A 16428-nucleotide genomic window follows, 5' to 3' on the forward strand; every position below is an offset into this window, starting at 1 on the left:
GCCTGATCGTTGGTCGCTGTCACACAGAACGATTTCATTAACGATATCGTTGCTATGTCACAAATAGCAACGATATCGTTAACAATATCGTTATGTGTGAAGGTACCTTAAATCCAATGAATTTGTCTGGAGGAAACCTTCCTCATTATGCCTTTATCTGCATGAACTCTGTCTGTACTCTGTTTCAGTCGCAAATCTCTTCACAGTATGATGATCACAAAGTTTTTGTGAAGTATCTAATTTTTTTATACCTTGTCCAAGGCATTGCACTGTTTAACGCTTTTCAGCAGCAGAGAGATCCTTTTTATTTCTCATATTGCTTGAAACCTTTGGCCTGCTTAATATTGTGGAACATCATTTTTATGTAGTTTTCCTTTAATTAGAATCACCTGGAAAACTAATTATCACATGTGTTTAAGATTGATATCAGTTATCTATTGAGCCCTGAGACACAATACCATCCATGAGTTTATTTGAAAAAACAAAACAATTAAATCTTTGACACTTAAATCCAATTTGCATAATAATTTGGAACACAGTGTACAAAGGCTACGTTAGCATGGTCAGTGGGATACTGCAAGGGACAGAACTCAAAGTGGAGCTGGCATTGGTTTAGAAACCCTCTACACAATTTGAGATCCCCACTATAACGAGGAGGTTTAGCCAGACGAGGAGGTGGGTGAGGGACCGAGGCCGGGGGGAAAACGGGAGCAGGAGCTTGAAGAGCACGAAGGCGATCATCCACTGAAGCCATAAAATTAAGTATATGGGCTTGAGTATCTCGCTATTGAGCTAGCTCCTGTTGGAGAGTAGCCAGCTGCGAAGCATTACCGGGATCAGAAGCCTGTAGCACGGAGAGATGAGACTCCATAGACTTCAAAAAGGACACAATCCTGGACTGATTTTCCCGTAGGGACAATAACTCCTTCTGAGTTGGAGTCGAGGTCCCAGCGGGGTCCATGGCCTGTCTTTACTGTGAAAATCAGACTGCACTCAGATGTCTTCCACATGCAGTCCTTTGTGAGATATTTTGGAATACCTGGGGTGGACCCGCAGATCCACCACAACGAACCTCCCAAGGGTGAGCTGACCAGGTAGAACACCCCCTATATAGGGAGCATTAGGGGCAGACCCAAGGGAGACTATTGCCGCAGAAGCTGGAACCCGGAGACAGGTAGTAGGAGGTACAAAATAGAGATGCTAGGCGTAGGACGGACAGAGCCGGGTAAGATGAAGTACAGTTAGGTAAGAGCTGGGTACAGGCGAGACCAAAGGAGCACTGCGAAGGGGAAGACACAAAGGAAGCAGGACAGGACAGAGATACCAGACTAACAGAGTATTGAGCGGACACTGGGAAGACTGGACGAGGAGACAAGGACGCCTGGGAGAGAGAGAAGCTGAACTGGCTGGACAGAGTGGAGACTCAAAACAGGCAGTGCAAAGACAAAGGTGGACCTGAGTCACAGAAGCACAAATGACAGACAGGCAAGGAGCAGAGGAAGGAATCGCCTGATATACATAAAGTGCTGGAGGACTTCTGGGTCACTGTCCTCCAGGATCACAGAGAGGAGATACAGAGCACCTGTAAATCAGAAAGAGGAAGTGCTGGAGTGAGTTGTGCGCACGCGCACCTGACGAGAACCAGGGAGCAGAGAAGAATGAAGGAGAGGACGCACGCCTGCAGGAGGAGCGCGCCGCTGCGGGTAAGTATGAGCGGAAGGAGTGGCCATGACAAGGCGGTGTCCATAGTTTTAAAATTGCATAAAATGAAAGGACTCCGCTGAACAGATGCCAGACGGGGTCCAGAGTAACTCTGCTGCCCCATTATAGTGAATGGATTCCTCTGAGTTTTCATCTGAATCAAATCACTCAGAGATTTAGATGAAAAACTCAAAGTAAGTGCTCAGCGTAGATTGCCGGATAAATGTGATCCCTAACGATATGTAAAATGTTCCCAATAAAAGTTTCAACTCAATCCACATAAAAAGCAAGTCCCCATCCAGGTCTGTCATCTGTTAACGGAAATATAGGGGCTACCACGTTACTGGTAGTACAAAGACTCTGGAAAAGCAAAATGGCTCCTCACCTGCTAAAGAAATTCAGCTAATTCTGTGTTTCCAAATCCAAATGCCCCCCTCTCTTCTGAGCCTCACAGTGTACCTAAACAACATATAACATCCACATGTTTGGCATTTTGGTAGGAGTGAGAACCCCCCCTAACTTACAGGTGCATGTCTCCAGGAGCACGGGAATAACGTACTGGTCACTACAACAGCAGTATGCAATTTTCACTCGGCAACATTCATTGCAGCTTGTTTCTGGAAAATACCCATCGAGTCAAAATCATCATCATTTTGCTCTTCTAGCAATTAGGGGCTCTGTGTATTGAGTCTGCAAACTGTTCTAGGAAAATCTTCACTCCAGGAGGCAAATAGCGCTTTGTCCCTCCTGAGTCTCTCCGTATGGCTAAGCAGTACTGTACAGGCACGTTCAGTAGTAATTGTGGGACAAATTATAGTGCCATTTTTACCCACTCTTTGTGTGAAAATGTGAAATATGGGGCTAAAACAAAATTTTGGTGGTAAAAATGTAGTTATTTTTTCTTCACTGCCCAATGTGACACACCCGTGGTGTCAATATGATCACTGCACCACTAGATGAATTCATTGAGAGGTGTAGTTTGTTAAAAAGGGTCACGTATGGATGTATTCTGCTGTTCTGACACTTCATGGGTCCTGGCACCTGCAAATCATAACAGTAAAATCTTTCGCTCCTTCCCTTCTGAGCTTTGAACTGTGCCTGAAAAATATTTCCCGATTACATGTAGGGTATTGGCGCACTCAGGAAAAAATGAACCTCTGTTGGAAAAAATTTCCTTTCTCCTTCGCCTCATTGTTGGACACAGACCGTGGGGTGTACGCTGCTGCCACTAGGAGGCTGACACTAAGAGAAACAAAGAAAGTTAGCTCCTCCCCTGCAGTATACACCTTCCTGCTAGCTCTCAGCTAACCAGTTCTTGCTTAGTGTCCGTAGGAGGCACACGGACTGGTCTGCTATTCAGACCCAAAGCTTTTTATTATTTTATTTTTATATTTTACATTTTTTACTTTATTTTTTCCATGGACGAATGGGGCGACGGATCTTTTCAAGGTTCCGATCTCCTCGAACCATCAACAGGCGAGCACGGAGAGTGTCGCCTCTCCGTATCCTCTCCTGCGACGTGGGATGCCAAGTCTGGGCGACGGGGCCCATCAAGGAAAATGATGGACTCACCCATCAACCAATCTCGGTACATTGACGAGGACTCCGGGTCTGCTCTAGACTACGCAGTGTCCCTCATAAGGAGACTAAACTCCCTCGTAGAGCATTTGCCATTCTGTCCGGATAAGCGATCCACTGGACAGAAGCCTCTACGTGGGATGCCATGCCTGGTCTGTTTTTTAAGGGTGACGGGTCCTTTAAAGGGCACCGATCTCCCCACACCATCAACAGACGAGCACATGGAGTGTCGCCTCCATGTATCCTCTACTTCATCCAGACCTAACGCCAGGCAACAGATCCTTTCAAGGTTCCGATCTCCTCGAACCATCAACAGGCGAGCACGGAGAGGGTCGCCTCTCCGTATCCTCTCCTGCGACGTGGGATGCCAAGTCTGGGCGACGGGGCCCATCAAGGGCACCGATCTTCCCACACCCTGAACGGACGAGCACATGGAGTGTCGCCTCCACGTACCCTCTTCCCCAGCCAGGCCTAATGCCGGACAACTGGCCCTGTCCACCCGGGGGCTGAACTCTGTGGATGTACAGAGGCCCCTCTCTATGGTGTCCGAATAGCCCCCACTGTCCCACCACTGTGAAAGCGGATGGTACAAGGAGGCGGACGGTTCCTCTCCACCTCCCTAACAAAGGGATGGTGGATTGAGGTTTACCCCTTTATCCCTGCACCGTCCACGCTGCAATACCTGACCTGCAGCACAACAGCGCTGAAACCCACATCCGCGGCGGCTCCATGCCGCGACGCGCACCGATGGTGAGTGGATCCATCTGCAGCGGGATATCTACATGCTGACAGGCAGCCTCAGCCACTTTCCTGTGGCCCACCCCCCTGAGGTAACGCTCCGGCCGGCTGCAAAAATTTAGCTTCCGGCTTCTGCCGATGCGTAGGCCGCATCCCGGAAGCCGCGTCCGCACTATGGCGCGCTAAGGCGGCTCCGCCCGCTTTTCAGGCGCTTCTCCCCTGGCAACAATACCCCTCACTTCTACCGCTAGTGTCGCCCGCCGGCTGCAGAAATTTAGGCCCCGGCTTTTGCCTATTCACAGAAGTATCGAGGCTCCGCCCACATCGTGTTCATGACTCCGCCCCCCGAATTGGCGCTTCTCGCTCTCTGCGAGATTTTATCAACTCTGCAACTTCCGGTGGCCATCTTGGACCACCCGGCCGGTTCACATAGGGGCGACGTTTTTTGGGTTTTTTTTGCATTAAAGGGGCACAACGACTCTACATCAGTACCCGGGTAAGGAAGTAACTAACCAGTTGGTGACCAGTATTCCCTGGTCTTAAAAGCGCACGACCAGTATTCCCTGGTCTTAAAGCTGCATGACCAGTATTTCCTGGTCTTAAAGATGCATGACCAGTATTCCCTGGTCTTAAAGGCACCCGACCAGTATTCCCTGGTCTTAAAGTCACACGAACAGTATTCCCTGGTCTTAAAGGCGCATGACCAGTATTCCCTTGTCTTAAAGGTGCATGACCAGTATTTCCTGGTCTTAAAGGCGCATGACCAGTATTCCCTTGTCTTAAAGGCACATGACCAGTATTCCCTGGTCTTAAAGGTGCATGACCAGTATTCCCCGGTGTTAAAGGCGCATGACCAGTATGAGGGCAGCACGGTGGCTCAGTGGTTAGCACTACAGCCTTGCAGCGCTGGAGTCCTGGGTTCAAACCCCACCAAGGACAACATCTGCAAAGAGTTTGTATGTTCTCTCCGTGCTTGCGTGGGTTTCCTCCGGGAACTCCGGTTTCCTCCCACATTCCAAAGACATACTGATAGGGAATTTAGATTGTGAGCCCCATCGGGGACAGTGATGATAATGTGTGTAACCTGTAAAGCGCTGCGGAATATGTTAGCGCTATATAAAAATAAAAGATTATTATTATTATTCCCTGGTCTTAAAGGCGCATGACCAGTATTCCCTTGTCTTAAAGGCACATGACCAGTATTCCCTGGTCTTAAAGGCGCATCACCAGTATTCCCTGGTCTTAAAGGCGCATGACCAGTATTTCCTGGTCTTAAAGGTGCATGATCAGTATTCCTTGGTCCTAAGGGCACATGATCAAACCGAAGCCGGTCACCTAAATGAGCTCAGGAGCCCTCCGCCGCTGATCCCAGTTTATCCCTAGTTCCCCTCAGTGGACTTCGTCACTGACCGCAATCCATGGTTCCCTGACCAAGAGATTGAATCCCTCCGTGTACCCTCTGTGGCTTGGAGTGTTCACAGGACCGATATACATGGTCCTTATCCTATATGGGAGCATTTGGCTAGCAGGGGCCGCAAGTATTCTAGAAGCGTACAGGCATCTAGAAACGTACAGTCATCTAAAAAACGGAAGTTTTCATTTCCTGATCCCTCACCAATGATTTGATGACAACAAGCCTCTGAATATGGATCGGATATTGCCTAGTACCTGGACTTACCAGAGCTTCAGAAAAGGATGGACTCACCCATCAACCAATCTCGGTACATTGACGAGGACTCCAGGTCTGCTCTAGACTACGCAGTGTCCCTCATAAGGAGACTAAACTCCCTCATAGAGCATTTGCCATTCTGTCCGGATAAGCGATCCACTGGACAGAAGCCTCTACATGGGATGCCATGCCTGGTCTGATTTTTAAGGGCGACGGGTCCTTTAAAGGGCACCGATCTCCACACACCATCAACAGACGAGCACATGGAGTGTCGCCTCCATGTATCCTCTACTGCATCCAGACCTAACGCCAGACAACCTGCCCTGTCCACCCGGAGACCTGAACTCTGGGGATGTACAGAGGCACCCTTTTTGGCGTCAAAGCACTCCCCTTTGCATCACCACTATTTAGCGAATGATGCAAGAAGGCGGACGATTCCTCTCCACTTCCCTGTTAAAAGGATGATGGATCGAGGGTTCCTAATTTTTCTACTCTGCACCGTCAAAAGAGAGCGACTATGGCATGAGACGGCTTTTTCCTGACCTGCTGGATGCAGCCCCGCATTCTGCCACTTGGCAGACTAACTGGGTAGATTCTCTTGTGGTATTCCTACCAGTATCCCTGCCCGATTTATCATCAATTAAAAATACCACGGACTGTCGGATAGCAAATGTGGTTCATTCCGTCTTGCGGCTTCGGGTTCAGCGCTCTACCCTTTCTTAGCCCCCCACATGGGTTGCTTGAGCAATGGTCTCCTGGTCGGAGACCTTTAACTACTTCGATTCACACAAGTAACCTTTCCCCAAAGACAGCACAGCAGGCCAATCAAATCTTCTGAGCAGGAGATTAACAAGGGATCATATTCTTTCTACAGACCCAACCAGCAGTGGAAGGGTTGTCCAGGACAGTCTAGATCTAAGGGATCTTGGTTCCAAAAAGGGGGAATGAAAAGTAAGACCGATCCTGGACCTCAAACTTCTATGACAAAGTCCTCCTTTTTCGGATGGAGTTCCTCCGCTCAGCCATTACTTCAACAGAAAACGGTGGAGTTTCTGGCCTCCATCGACATTCGGGATTTTTACCCTGACATTCCTATATTTCCCCTCTACAAAAATTCCTTCCCCTTTCCATTCTCGAACAGCATTTTCAAGTCATGACCTTGCCCTTCGGCCTGGCTACCGCACCCAAGGATCGCAAGGATCATGGCGGTTGTCATGTTTCTCTGGAACCCTGGTAGCGTGGTCGTCCTGCCCTATTTGGTCGACTTTCTAGCCGCTCTTCCAGGACTACTCTGAGTCGTCTATATCACTTGCGATACCCTCTCACCTGGGCTGGCACCTAAACTTAGACAAGTTTTCCTCATTTCCAGCCCAGCAGATCCTTTTTGAAGATAATTCTGCATACTTCCAGAAGGATGGTAATTCTCTCTTGAGTCAAGGTTGTGGCCCTTCAACAGGGAGCTCGCGCACTTGATCACTCATCCCCTCATTTCATTCGATTCGCTAGGAGGGTTCTGAGGAAACATGGTAACGACAATGGAAGCAGTTTCCTTTGCTCCGCTTGTTTTCAGCAAGTCAATCAGGCTTTCAAAGGGTAGTTTCTGAGCTCTTTCCTCATCCAGACCTTCACCTGGTCCAATGGTTATTAGTGATTACCAATGCCAGTCTTCTTCTCCCGATCATTGCTCTGGGGATCCGAACGGTTCGCCTAATCCTACAGCAGGTCTACTGCCTTCAGGGGGTCACTCCATCTGACTTCAATTGGATAATGTCACGGCTGTGCCATACGTCAACCATCTAGCAGGTACCCATAGTCAAGTGCCATAGCCGAGGTACCTCACATTCTCTGATGGACCGAGATCTATCATTCGGTGATCTCTGCAGTACATATCTCTGGAGTAGAACACTGGGTGGCAGATATATTCAGCTGTCAGGGTTTCTCTTCAAGTGAGTGGGAACTTCACCCTGAAGTCTTACATCAGATCTGCCTTCACTGGAGTACTCCAGATGTAGGTCGGATGGCGTCTAGACTGAACGCCAATGTACTAGAGTTCATGGTTCGGCGTCGAGATCTAAGAGCCATTGCAGTGCATGCTCTGTTCTTCCATGGTACCAATTTCCATAACCCCTCTTCCACTCCTTTCGAGATCTTTTTGGAAGCAGGAAGGGCCCCAGTGATTCTGGGAGATCCGCACTGACCATGTCAGGATTTCTCGTTTGCGGTACTAGTATTTTTCCGTCTTATTACAACAAAACTGCAAATATGGACTTCCTCGCAGGGAGTCTTCAACTGTGGTTCTTCCCTATCGCATACCGTTACATCTTTGGGACCTTAATGGTCCTGGGGGTCTTACAGTAGACTCCTTTTTTTTGGGGGGGGGGGGATCCGGACAGACCTTATTATTAGGGAAGGTCGCTCACTTTTTTCTCTGCGATCTTGTCATCCTGATGAGTCTTCAGAGCTTGCCGCTCTGTTCTTTCAGACTTTTTTCCTTATTACCATCAAGGCAAGGTTGTCCTCAGACCATCCCCTTCCCTTGTTGCCAAGGTGGTATTGTATTCCCACTTTTACAGGGGCATCGCCCTTCCCTCATCTCTTTCGGCTCCAGCCCACAGAACGGAATGGATTTTCCATAATCTGGATGAAGTGAGTGTTCCGAGTATTTACGTATCAAGGACAGCATCCTTCCGAAGGTTGGACACTTTATTTGGGCTTCCTGACGGTAAGAAGAAGGCTTCCTGACGGTCACAGGAAGTGTTTAGCCGTTTCATCAGCCATGTTAGCCCGGTGGATTCGTTTCACCATCCAGGAGTCCTCCCGTGCTAGATGTCAGCCTATCTCCCTGTCTGAGGGCTCTAGGCACCAGACATCGGCAAGCACAGCTGCAAGCTTGCGGATTTGTCCAGTCCACATGCATTCTTGAAGCACTATAATTCCCACACTTCCACAGATGCGAGTCTGGGCAGGCGGACTCTGCAGGCCGCGGTGGCACACTTGTAAGTAGCGGTTAAACAGGGCCTGATCTGATGTTGTCCCCACCCAGGAACTGCTTTGGGACGTCCCATGGTCTGTGTCCCCCAATGAGGCGAAGGAGAAATAGGGATTTTTCTGTACTCACCGTAAAATCCTTTTCTCCGAGCCATTCATTGGGGGACACAGCTCCCACCCTGTTATTAGCTTGTTTTATAATTTGACATCCTATACTCTCATATATAATATGACCTGCTATATGCTCATATGTTGTTATTGATCTCCTATTGCTTTTGCACCGAACTGGTTAGCAGGAGGGTGTATACTGCAGGGGAGGAGCTAACTTTCTTTGTTTCACTTAGTGTCAGCCTCCTAGTGGCAGCAGCATACAATCCACGGTCTGTGCATCCCAATGAATGGTTCGGAGAAAAGGATTTTTTGGTGAGTACGCAAAAATCCCTATTTTAGCCCTTAGAGAAATTAAAAACTTGGGGTTAAAACAGCATTTTAGTGGTAAAGATGTAATTTTTTCTTTATTCACTGGTCAGTGGTATCAAATTCTGTGACGCACATGTGGTATCAATATGGAAACTGCACCCCTAGATAAATTCATGGGGGAGTGTTGTTTGTAAAGTGAGTTCACATGTGGGGGGTTTCTGTTATTCTGGCATCTCAGGGACCCTGTCAATGTAAAATGGCACCTTCAAACCATTCCAACAAAATCTGAACTCCAGTATGGCGCCTCTTAACTTCTGAGCTTTGCATGGTGACTCAAAAGTAGTATACCTTCACATATGGGGTATCTGCGCACCTGGGAGAAATAGCACAACAAATTGTATGGTGTAATTTCTCCTGTTACTCTTATGAAAATGCAAAATTTGGGGGTAAAATAAAATTTTTGTGGGGGAAATTTAGATTTTTTTTTTATTATTTTTATCACTCAGCATTATGAATTTCTGTGAAGCACCTTGGGGCTTCAGGGTGCTCACCACACATCTAAATAGATTCCATGAGGGGTCTAGTTTCAAAAAATGGGGTCACTTTTGGGGGGCATTTCTACTTTTTAGGTACATCAAGGGCTCTCCGAATGGAACATGATGTCTTCTAATGATTCCATGAAATTTTACGTTCAAAGAATCAAATGACATTCCTTCTCTTCCGAGCTCTGCCATGCGCCCAAATAGTAGTTTTCACCCTCATATTGGGTATCGGTGTGCTCAGAAGAAATTGCACAATAAATTCTATTGTGCAATTTCTCCTATTACCCTTATGAAAATACAAAATTTGAGGCTAAAACATGTTTGTGGGGAAAATGTGATTTTTTTTTTATGTCCACATTTTAATGTTATAAACATCTGTGAAGAACTCAAGGGTTCAATGTGCTCACCACACATCTAGATCAGTTCTCTAAGAGGTCTAGTTTCCAAAATGGTGTCACTTGTGGGGGATTTTCACTGTTTAGGCACATCAGGGGCTCTCCAAACATGACATCCACCAATTGTTCCAGCAAATTTTGCATTCAAAATGTCAAATGGCGCTCCTTCCCTTACGATCTCTGCCGTTCGCCCAAACAGCGTTTTTCTCCCTCATATGGGGTATCTGCATGTTCAGGAGAAATTGCTGTTTGTAGAATGGTGTCACTTTTTTTTTATTTTGTATCATGTTGACCCCTTAAAGTCACTTCAAATGTGAGGTGGTCCCTAAAAAAAATGGTTGTGTAAATTTTGTTGGAAAAAGGAGAAATGGCTGGTCAACTTTTATCCCTTAAGGCTAAGTGCACACGTCGCAGAATTGCTGCGGAAATTTCCGCATGCGGAATTGGCATGCATATTCCTGCTAAAAACTAGCGTTTTGCAATCATAATTAGCTTGCAGAATGCTAGCGTTTTCCAAGCGATCTGTAGCATCGCTTGGAAAACTGATTGACAGGTTGGTCACACTTGTCAAACATAGTGTTTGACAAGTGTGACCAACTTTTTACTATTGATACTGCCTATGCAGCATCAATAGTAAAAAGATATAATGTTAAAAATAATAAATAAAAAAATGGTTATTCTCACCTTCCGAAGGCAGCCGATCTCCTCAGCGATGCACGTGGCAGCTTCCGTTCCTATAGATGCTTTGTGTGCAGGACCTGCGATGACATCACGGTCACGTGACCGCGACGTCATCGCAGGACCAGCACACAAAGCATCCATGGGAACGGAAGCGGCCGCGTGCACCACTGAGAGGCGGGAAGACTCCAGGGGCCATCAGAAGGTGAGTATATCACTATTTTTTATTTTAATTATTTTTGTTTTTTTTAACAGTTATATGGTGCCCAGTCCGTGGAGGAGAGTCTCCTCTCCTCCAACCAACCGCACATGATCTGCTTACTTGGTGGGCATAGCCAGGGCCGGCGTCAGTACCCGGGCAAGTGCCGGGGCCCTGGCGAGACAGGGGGGCCCATTCAAGGCAGACGTTAAGGGCAGGCAGCTGCCAGTGCCTAGTACCACCGCTCCCGCAGTAACAGCAAATGGGAAAGTGTCTGTATGGCGCATCTTATGGGGCCATAACGTTTCTGCAGCACTATATGGGGCAAGTGTCTGTATGGGGCCATAACGTTTGTGCAGCACTATATGGGGCAAGTGTCTGTATTGGGCCATAACGTTTGTGCAGCACTATATGGGGCAAGTGTCTGTATGGAGCATCTATGGGGCCATAACGTTTGTGCAGCACTATATAGGGCAAGTGTCTCTATATAGTACATGGCTGTTCTATATACTACGTGGGCCGTGTTATATACTACGTGGGCTGTTATGCTACGTGAGCTGTGCTATATACTAGATGGCTGTTCTATAAACTACGTGGGCCATGTTATATACTATGTGGCTGTGCTATATACTATATGGGCTGTGCTATATACTACGTGGCTGTGTTATATGCTATGTGGGCTGTTATATACTACATGGCTGTGTTATATGCTACGTGGCTGTGCTATATACTACGTGGGCTGTGCTATATACTACATGGCTGTGTTTATATGCGATCATGAATCGTGGTATGTGTTAAAGGGGGGGGCCCACTGAGACTCTTTTGCCTGGGGCCCTCAAAAACCTGGAGCTGGCCCTGGGCATAGCCCCATGCGGGAAGTAAGCAGATCAATGCATTCCTATGTGTGCAGAATCCACGCGATTCCGCAAATTTAATGAACATGCTGTGTTTTTTTCTGGAATGCAATTCCGCTCGGGAAAACAACGCAGCATGTGCACAAAAAATGCGGATTGCATTCTATTAAATAGGATGCTTAATGTGAGTGTTATTTTCGCGGTTTTATAGCGAAAAAACGCAAAAAAACTAGAAAAATCTGCTACGTGTGCACACTGCCTAAAACTTCCTTACAAAAAAAAATTTTTTCTCAAAATTCACATTTTTTTAACAAATAAACGCAAGTGATATCGAAGGAATTTTATCATTGTCATGAAGTACAATATGTCCCGAAAAAATATTCTCAGAATTAGTGGGATCCATTGAAGTGTTACAGAGTTATTACCTCATAAAGTGACTCTAGTCAGAATTGAAGAAAATTGGTCTGGTCATCAACATGCAAACCACCTTGGGGGGTAAAGAGGTTAAAAAAAGAGACCTAAGAAATGCAAGATTTTGAAGATTTGGGGAGATTTTGCTCATTATTTTCTGAAAACTCCTTAAAAAAAGCCCTCTGTGAGCACATATCTTGACAGTGCATTTATGGTTTCCTGGAATGTTCTAGGTGTGGCTTGCTTTGTGCATTTTTATATAGGCTTCTTTGCTTTATTTTATTTTCTGTTAAAATGTTCTAATAATTTATGTGGTTGTATCCTGCCAGTTTTTGCTATCATGTAGGGCAGTTATACTGTTTTTTCACTTCTGCATTCCACTGTACTGATACTTACTGCTGCTAATTATCTTTTTTTCGTTTCTATATATTTTCCTTTATTTAAAAGAAATATACTGTCAACAAAATCCCAAAAATTTACAACTGTTTATAGTCAAAAGTCCCTCTGCATAGAATGATAATTAGCGCAATAAAAAAAAGGATTGTTTTAGCTACAGGTGTAATGCTGAGAACAAATGAAATATGCTAGCTTTATGTTGAGTCAGTATTGTGTCTGTGTAACCATCTGAACATGACTGTAAGTGGCTAAATATACAAAGAAGTAAAAAAAAGTGCCAATTCATGTGTTTTGTAAGCTGCAGATTTTTTTCTTGTTTGCGCATATAAAATATTAAATTATTATTTTTGTTATCAATAGATCATAGATGTAAAGCCGCCCTCTGTCCGCTGTCTACTTGAAGGAACAAGAATTGCAGCATACTGGAGTCAACAGTATCGTTGTTTGTATCCCGGCACCATTGTGCAAGGTAAATGGGGGGATATGTTCCCCTCCAACTGTTTTATACATTTATTTCTTCATTCTGAAGTAGGCCATGCACCAAATTTTTCATGTTGAACTGGGTACAGGATATAAAAGTGGCTGCCGAGCAGAGTAACACTTTTTTTTTTTTTTTTTAATTTAAAATTTTGACTTTTGTTTGTGGAAATATTTGCGATCATTGTTTGGCCTCTGAGTTAATTTTCAAATTTTTGTCAAGTCTAAGTGGGTGTTATCAGTCTTCAGTGGGGGTGTGTAATTCTTCCCCCCTCTATGATGCTAACCAGTCATAATCTGGCAGCAACACTCAAAGAAAAGAACATGCCCCAACACTCAGGAAAGAAGAACATGCCCCACCATAGCTTAGAGCAGATTTCTCAAGTGTGTGAGATGTGATGATACAGCTCTGATGTCCTGGTCTAACCTCTCCCACAAGAGTCAGCGTGAGAGGAGGAGCAGCACAGCTGATTTCAGCTGTGTCACGTTACAAACCATTCATTTATCAGCACCTCCTACCGTATTGCTCTTCCTTCTTACTGTGTTTCCAGAGCTCAATGTTTCACTATCACACTTACAGTGCCTTGCAAAATAATTCACCCCCTTGGCTTTTTACCTTTTTTTGTTACATTACAAACTGCATTTAAATATTTTTGTAATTTGATTTGTGTGTGGCGCATCAGCACTAAGTAGTCTTAGTTGGTGAAGTGAAATGAGAAAAATATAGGAATAAATTAAATTTATTGGATCAAATAACTAAAAATTGACATGTGTATATGTATTCATCCTTTTTTCTATGAAGCCTAAATAATTTGGGTGCAAGCAATTACCTTCATAAGTCAACTGCTTAGTGAAAGGAAGTTCACATTTGTGCAATCTAAGTGTCACATAGTCTGTCAGTATTAACACACCTTTTCTGAAAGACCACAGAGGCTGTAACACCATTAAGCAAGAGACACCACTAGCCATACAACACCATGAAGACCAAGGAGATCGCCAAACAAGTCTGGGACAAAGTTGTTGAGAAGTACAAGTCAGGGTTGGGTTATAAAAAGTATCCTAATCTCTGATGATCCCCCAGGGCGCCATCAAATCCATTATCATCAAATGGAAAGAACATGATACTATAACAATACCTGCAAAGAGAGAGCCGCCCAGGCACTTGATGGAATATTTCAATGATACAGAAGATTCAGAACCCACCTGGACTGAAGGAAAAGGGATCCTAACAACAAAGAGGTCAGACTGGACACCTCCACCTGGACACAACCCTCATTTGGATAAATATATAGACTCCTCCAGACATTTGATAAAATCCACCATCATAGATACTAACAGGAGACAAGCATACAACATCAGTGCCCAGGAGAGAAAGGCCATACAGTCTCTGAAAACCAACAAAGAAGACATCATCAAACCTGCTGACAAGGGAGGTGCAAAAGTCATTCAGACTATATGAAGGAAGCAAACAGACAACTTATGGACACACGCTACTACAAAAAATTGAAGTCGGATCCTACACAGGACTATTACAAGGAACTAAAAAGGTTAGTATCTTGTCTGCCTGACATATCCACAAGAGCCGATTACCTGACACCAGAAAGTCCAAGAACAGGGATATTCTACATGCTTCCCAAAATCCACAAATCTGGAAATCCAGGAAGACCAATTATTTCATGTGTGGGCACCCTTACTGAACAGGTATCTGGATGGGTAGAGGGTATTTTTAACCCCCTGGTAAAGGATACACCCAGCTTCATTCAGGACACAACTGACCTATTGAATAAACTATCAGCAATAGGTTCTCTACCAGAAGGAACCATCCTGGCCACCATGGATGTGGAATCTTTGTACTCCAATATCCCACACCAGGACAGATTAAATGCCTGCAAATTCTTCCTGGAAAACACAGAGACTGATGCGGATTCTGTGGTGAAAATTATAAAATTCATCCTTACCCACAATTACTTTGAATTTGACAACAAGATCTATCTACAGGAGATTGGCACAGCAATGGGAAGTAAAATGGCTCCACAGTATGCAAATCTTTTCATGGCCAAGCTGGCTCACTACCGCTACATTGATGACATTTTAATCATCTGGATGGAGTCTGAGCCACAGCTAAAGACGTTCCATGAACAGTTTAATCAATTTCATCCCACCATCAACTTGACACTCAACTACTCCTGTACTGAAATTAACTTTTTGGACACCATCATTAAGCTGCAGAACAATAAAATAGAGACATCCCTGTATCAGAAGCTAATCGACCGTCCAACATACTTTAAATGGGACAGTTTCTATCCAAAACACATAAAAAACTCTATTGTCTACAGCCAAGCCATCAGATACAATCGTATATGTTCCAACCCAATGGATAGGGATGAACACCTTGGTCGCCTCAGAAAGACCTTTTTGAATCAAGGCTACCATCCAAGAACAATTGAAAACCAGATTACAAGAGCCACCAGAATATCAAGGAATCACCTGCTACATTACAAAGCTAAAGAACAAAATAACCGGGTACCTCTAGTAGTTTCCTACAATCCAAATCTGGAGGTGCTAAGGGGAGCTGCACGGAAATTGCAACCTTTACTACAAAAAGATGCCCTCTTACAATCAATTTTACCAGACCCCCCCCACCCCCACTACTGTGTTTTAGGCAGCCCCCAAATCTAAGAAGCATCATTGTCAAGAGCTCACTGTCCTCTCCAACAGCTGCAGGTACCTTTCCTTGCAATCAGAAAAAATTTAAAACCTGTCCATTTATAATGACCACGGATAAAGATCGCCAATTCACATCAGGACTACAAGATACCAGGTACTTTCAGCTGCGTCACTTCTAATATGGTGTACCTAATTATTTGTACTAAATGTCCAACTTGGGGTCTATGTGTAGGTGAGACAGGGCAGAAACTGAGAACAAGAATGAACTCTCATCGCCATACAATAAGAGAAAAAAGAATGGATCTACCTGTGGCAATACATTTTTGTCTCCCCAATCATAACATTATGGACATGAAATTACTTGTATTAAAAGGCAGCTTCAAATCTCAGAGACAGAGGAATATATCTACTGGCTAACACGGCACCAAGATATATATCTTTCCTGTATCACATTTGTAGGTACGTTCTTAACATGTACTGATGCATTCCCTCCAAAAAAAAACTACAATTCCAAGTTACGAGTTAGCAAAACACGAATACTTTTGCAACCCACTGTATGTAACCCCTTCTTATGTAATGCACCATGGAATTGGTGGTGTTTTAAAAAGTAAATAATAATGATGTATATATACACACACAAGTAAATACACATACATGCATACCGCCTGTCTCCTCTTCACCTTTAGGCTCCTGCAGTTGAGACCTTTAGTGACGA

At 44.9% G+C, this 16428-nt stretch overlaps 1 protein-coding gene across 5 annotated transcripts in view; it reads left to right on the forward strand.

Moving 5' to 3' along the window:
* The window catches only part of TNRC18 (trinucleotide repeat containing 18), a 672655-nt gene that overhangs the window by 529487 nt on the left and 126740 nt on the right, over positions 1-16428 (forward strand). For all 5 annotated transcript variants that reach the window (XM_069733831.1, XM_069733830.1, XM_069733832.1 and 2 more), the window contains one exon: positions 12930-13038. In XM_069733831.1, coding sequence (XP_069589932.1) covers positions 12930-13038 — 109 coding nt within the window. The remainder of the gene's footprint in view (positions 1-12929; positions 13039-16428) is intronic.

The sequence above is a fragment of the Ranitomeya imitator genome, chromosome 7 (assembly GCF_032444005.1).
Source record: "Ranitomeya imitator isolate aRanImi1 chromosome 7, aRanImi1.pri, whole genome shotgun sequence".
Taxonomy (NCBI): domain Eukaryota; kingdom Metazoa; phylum Chordata; class Amphibia; order Anura; family Dendrobatidae; genus Ranitomeya; species Ranitomeya imitator.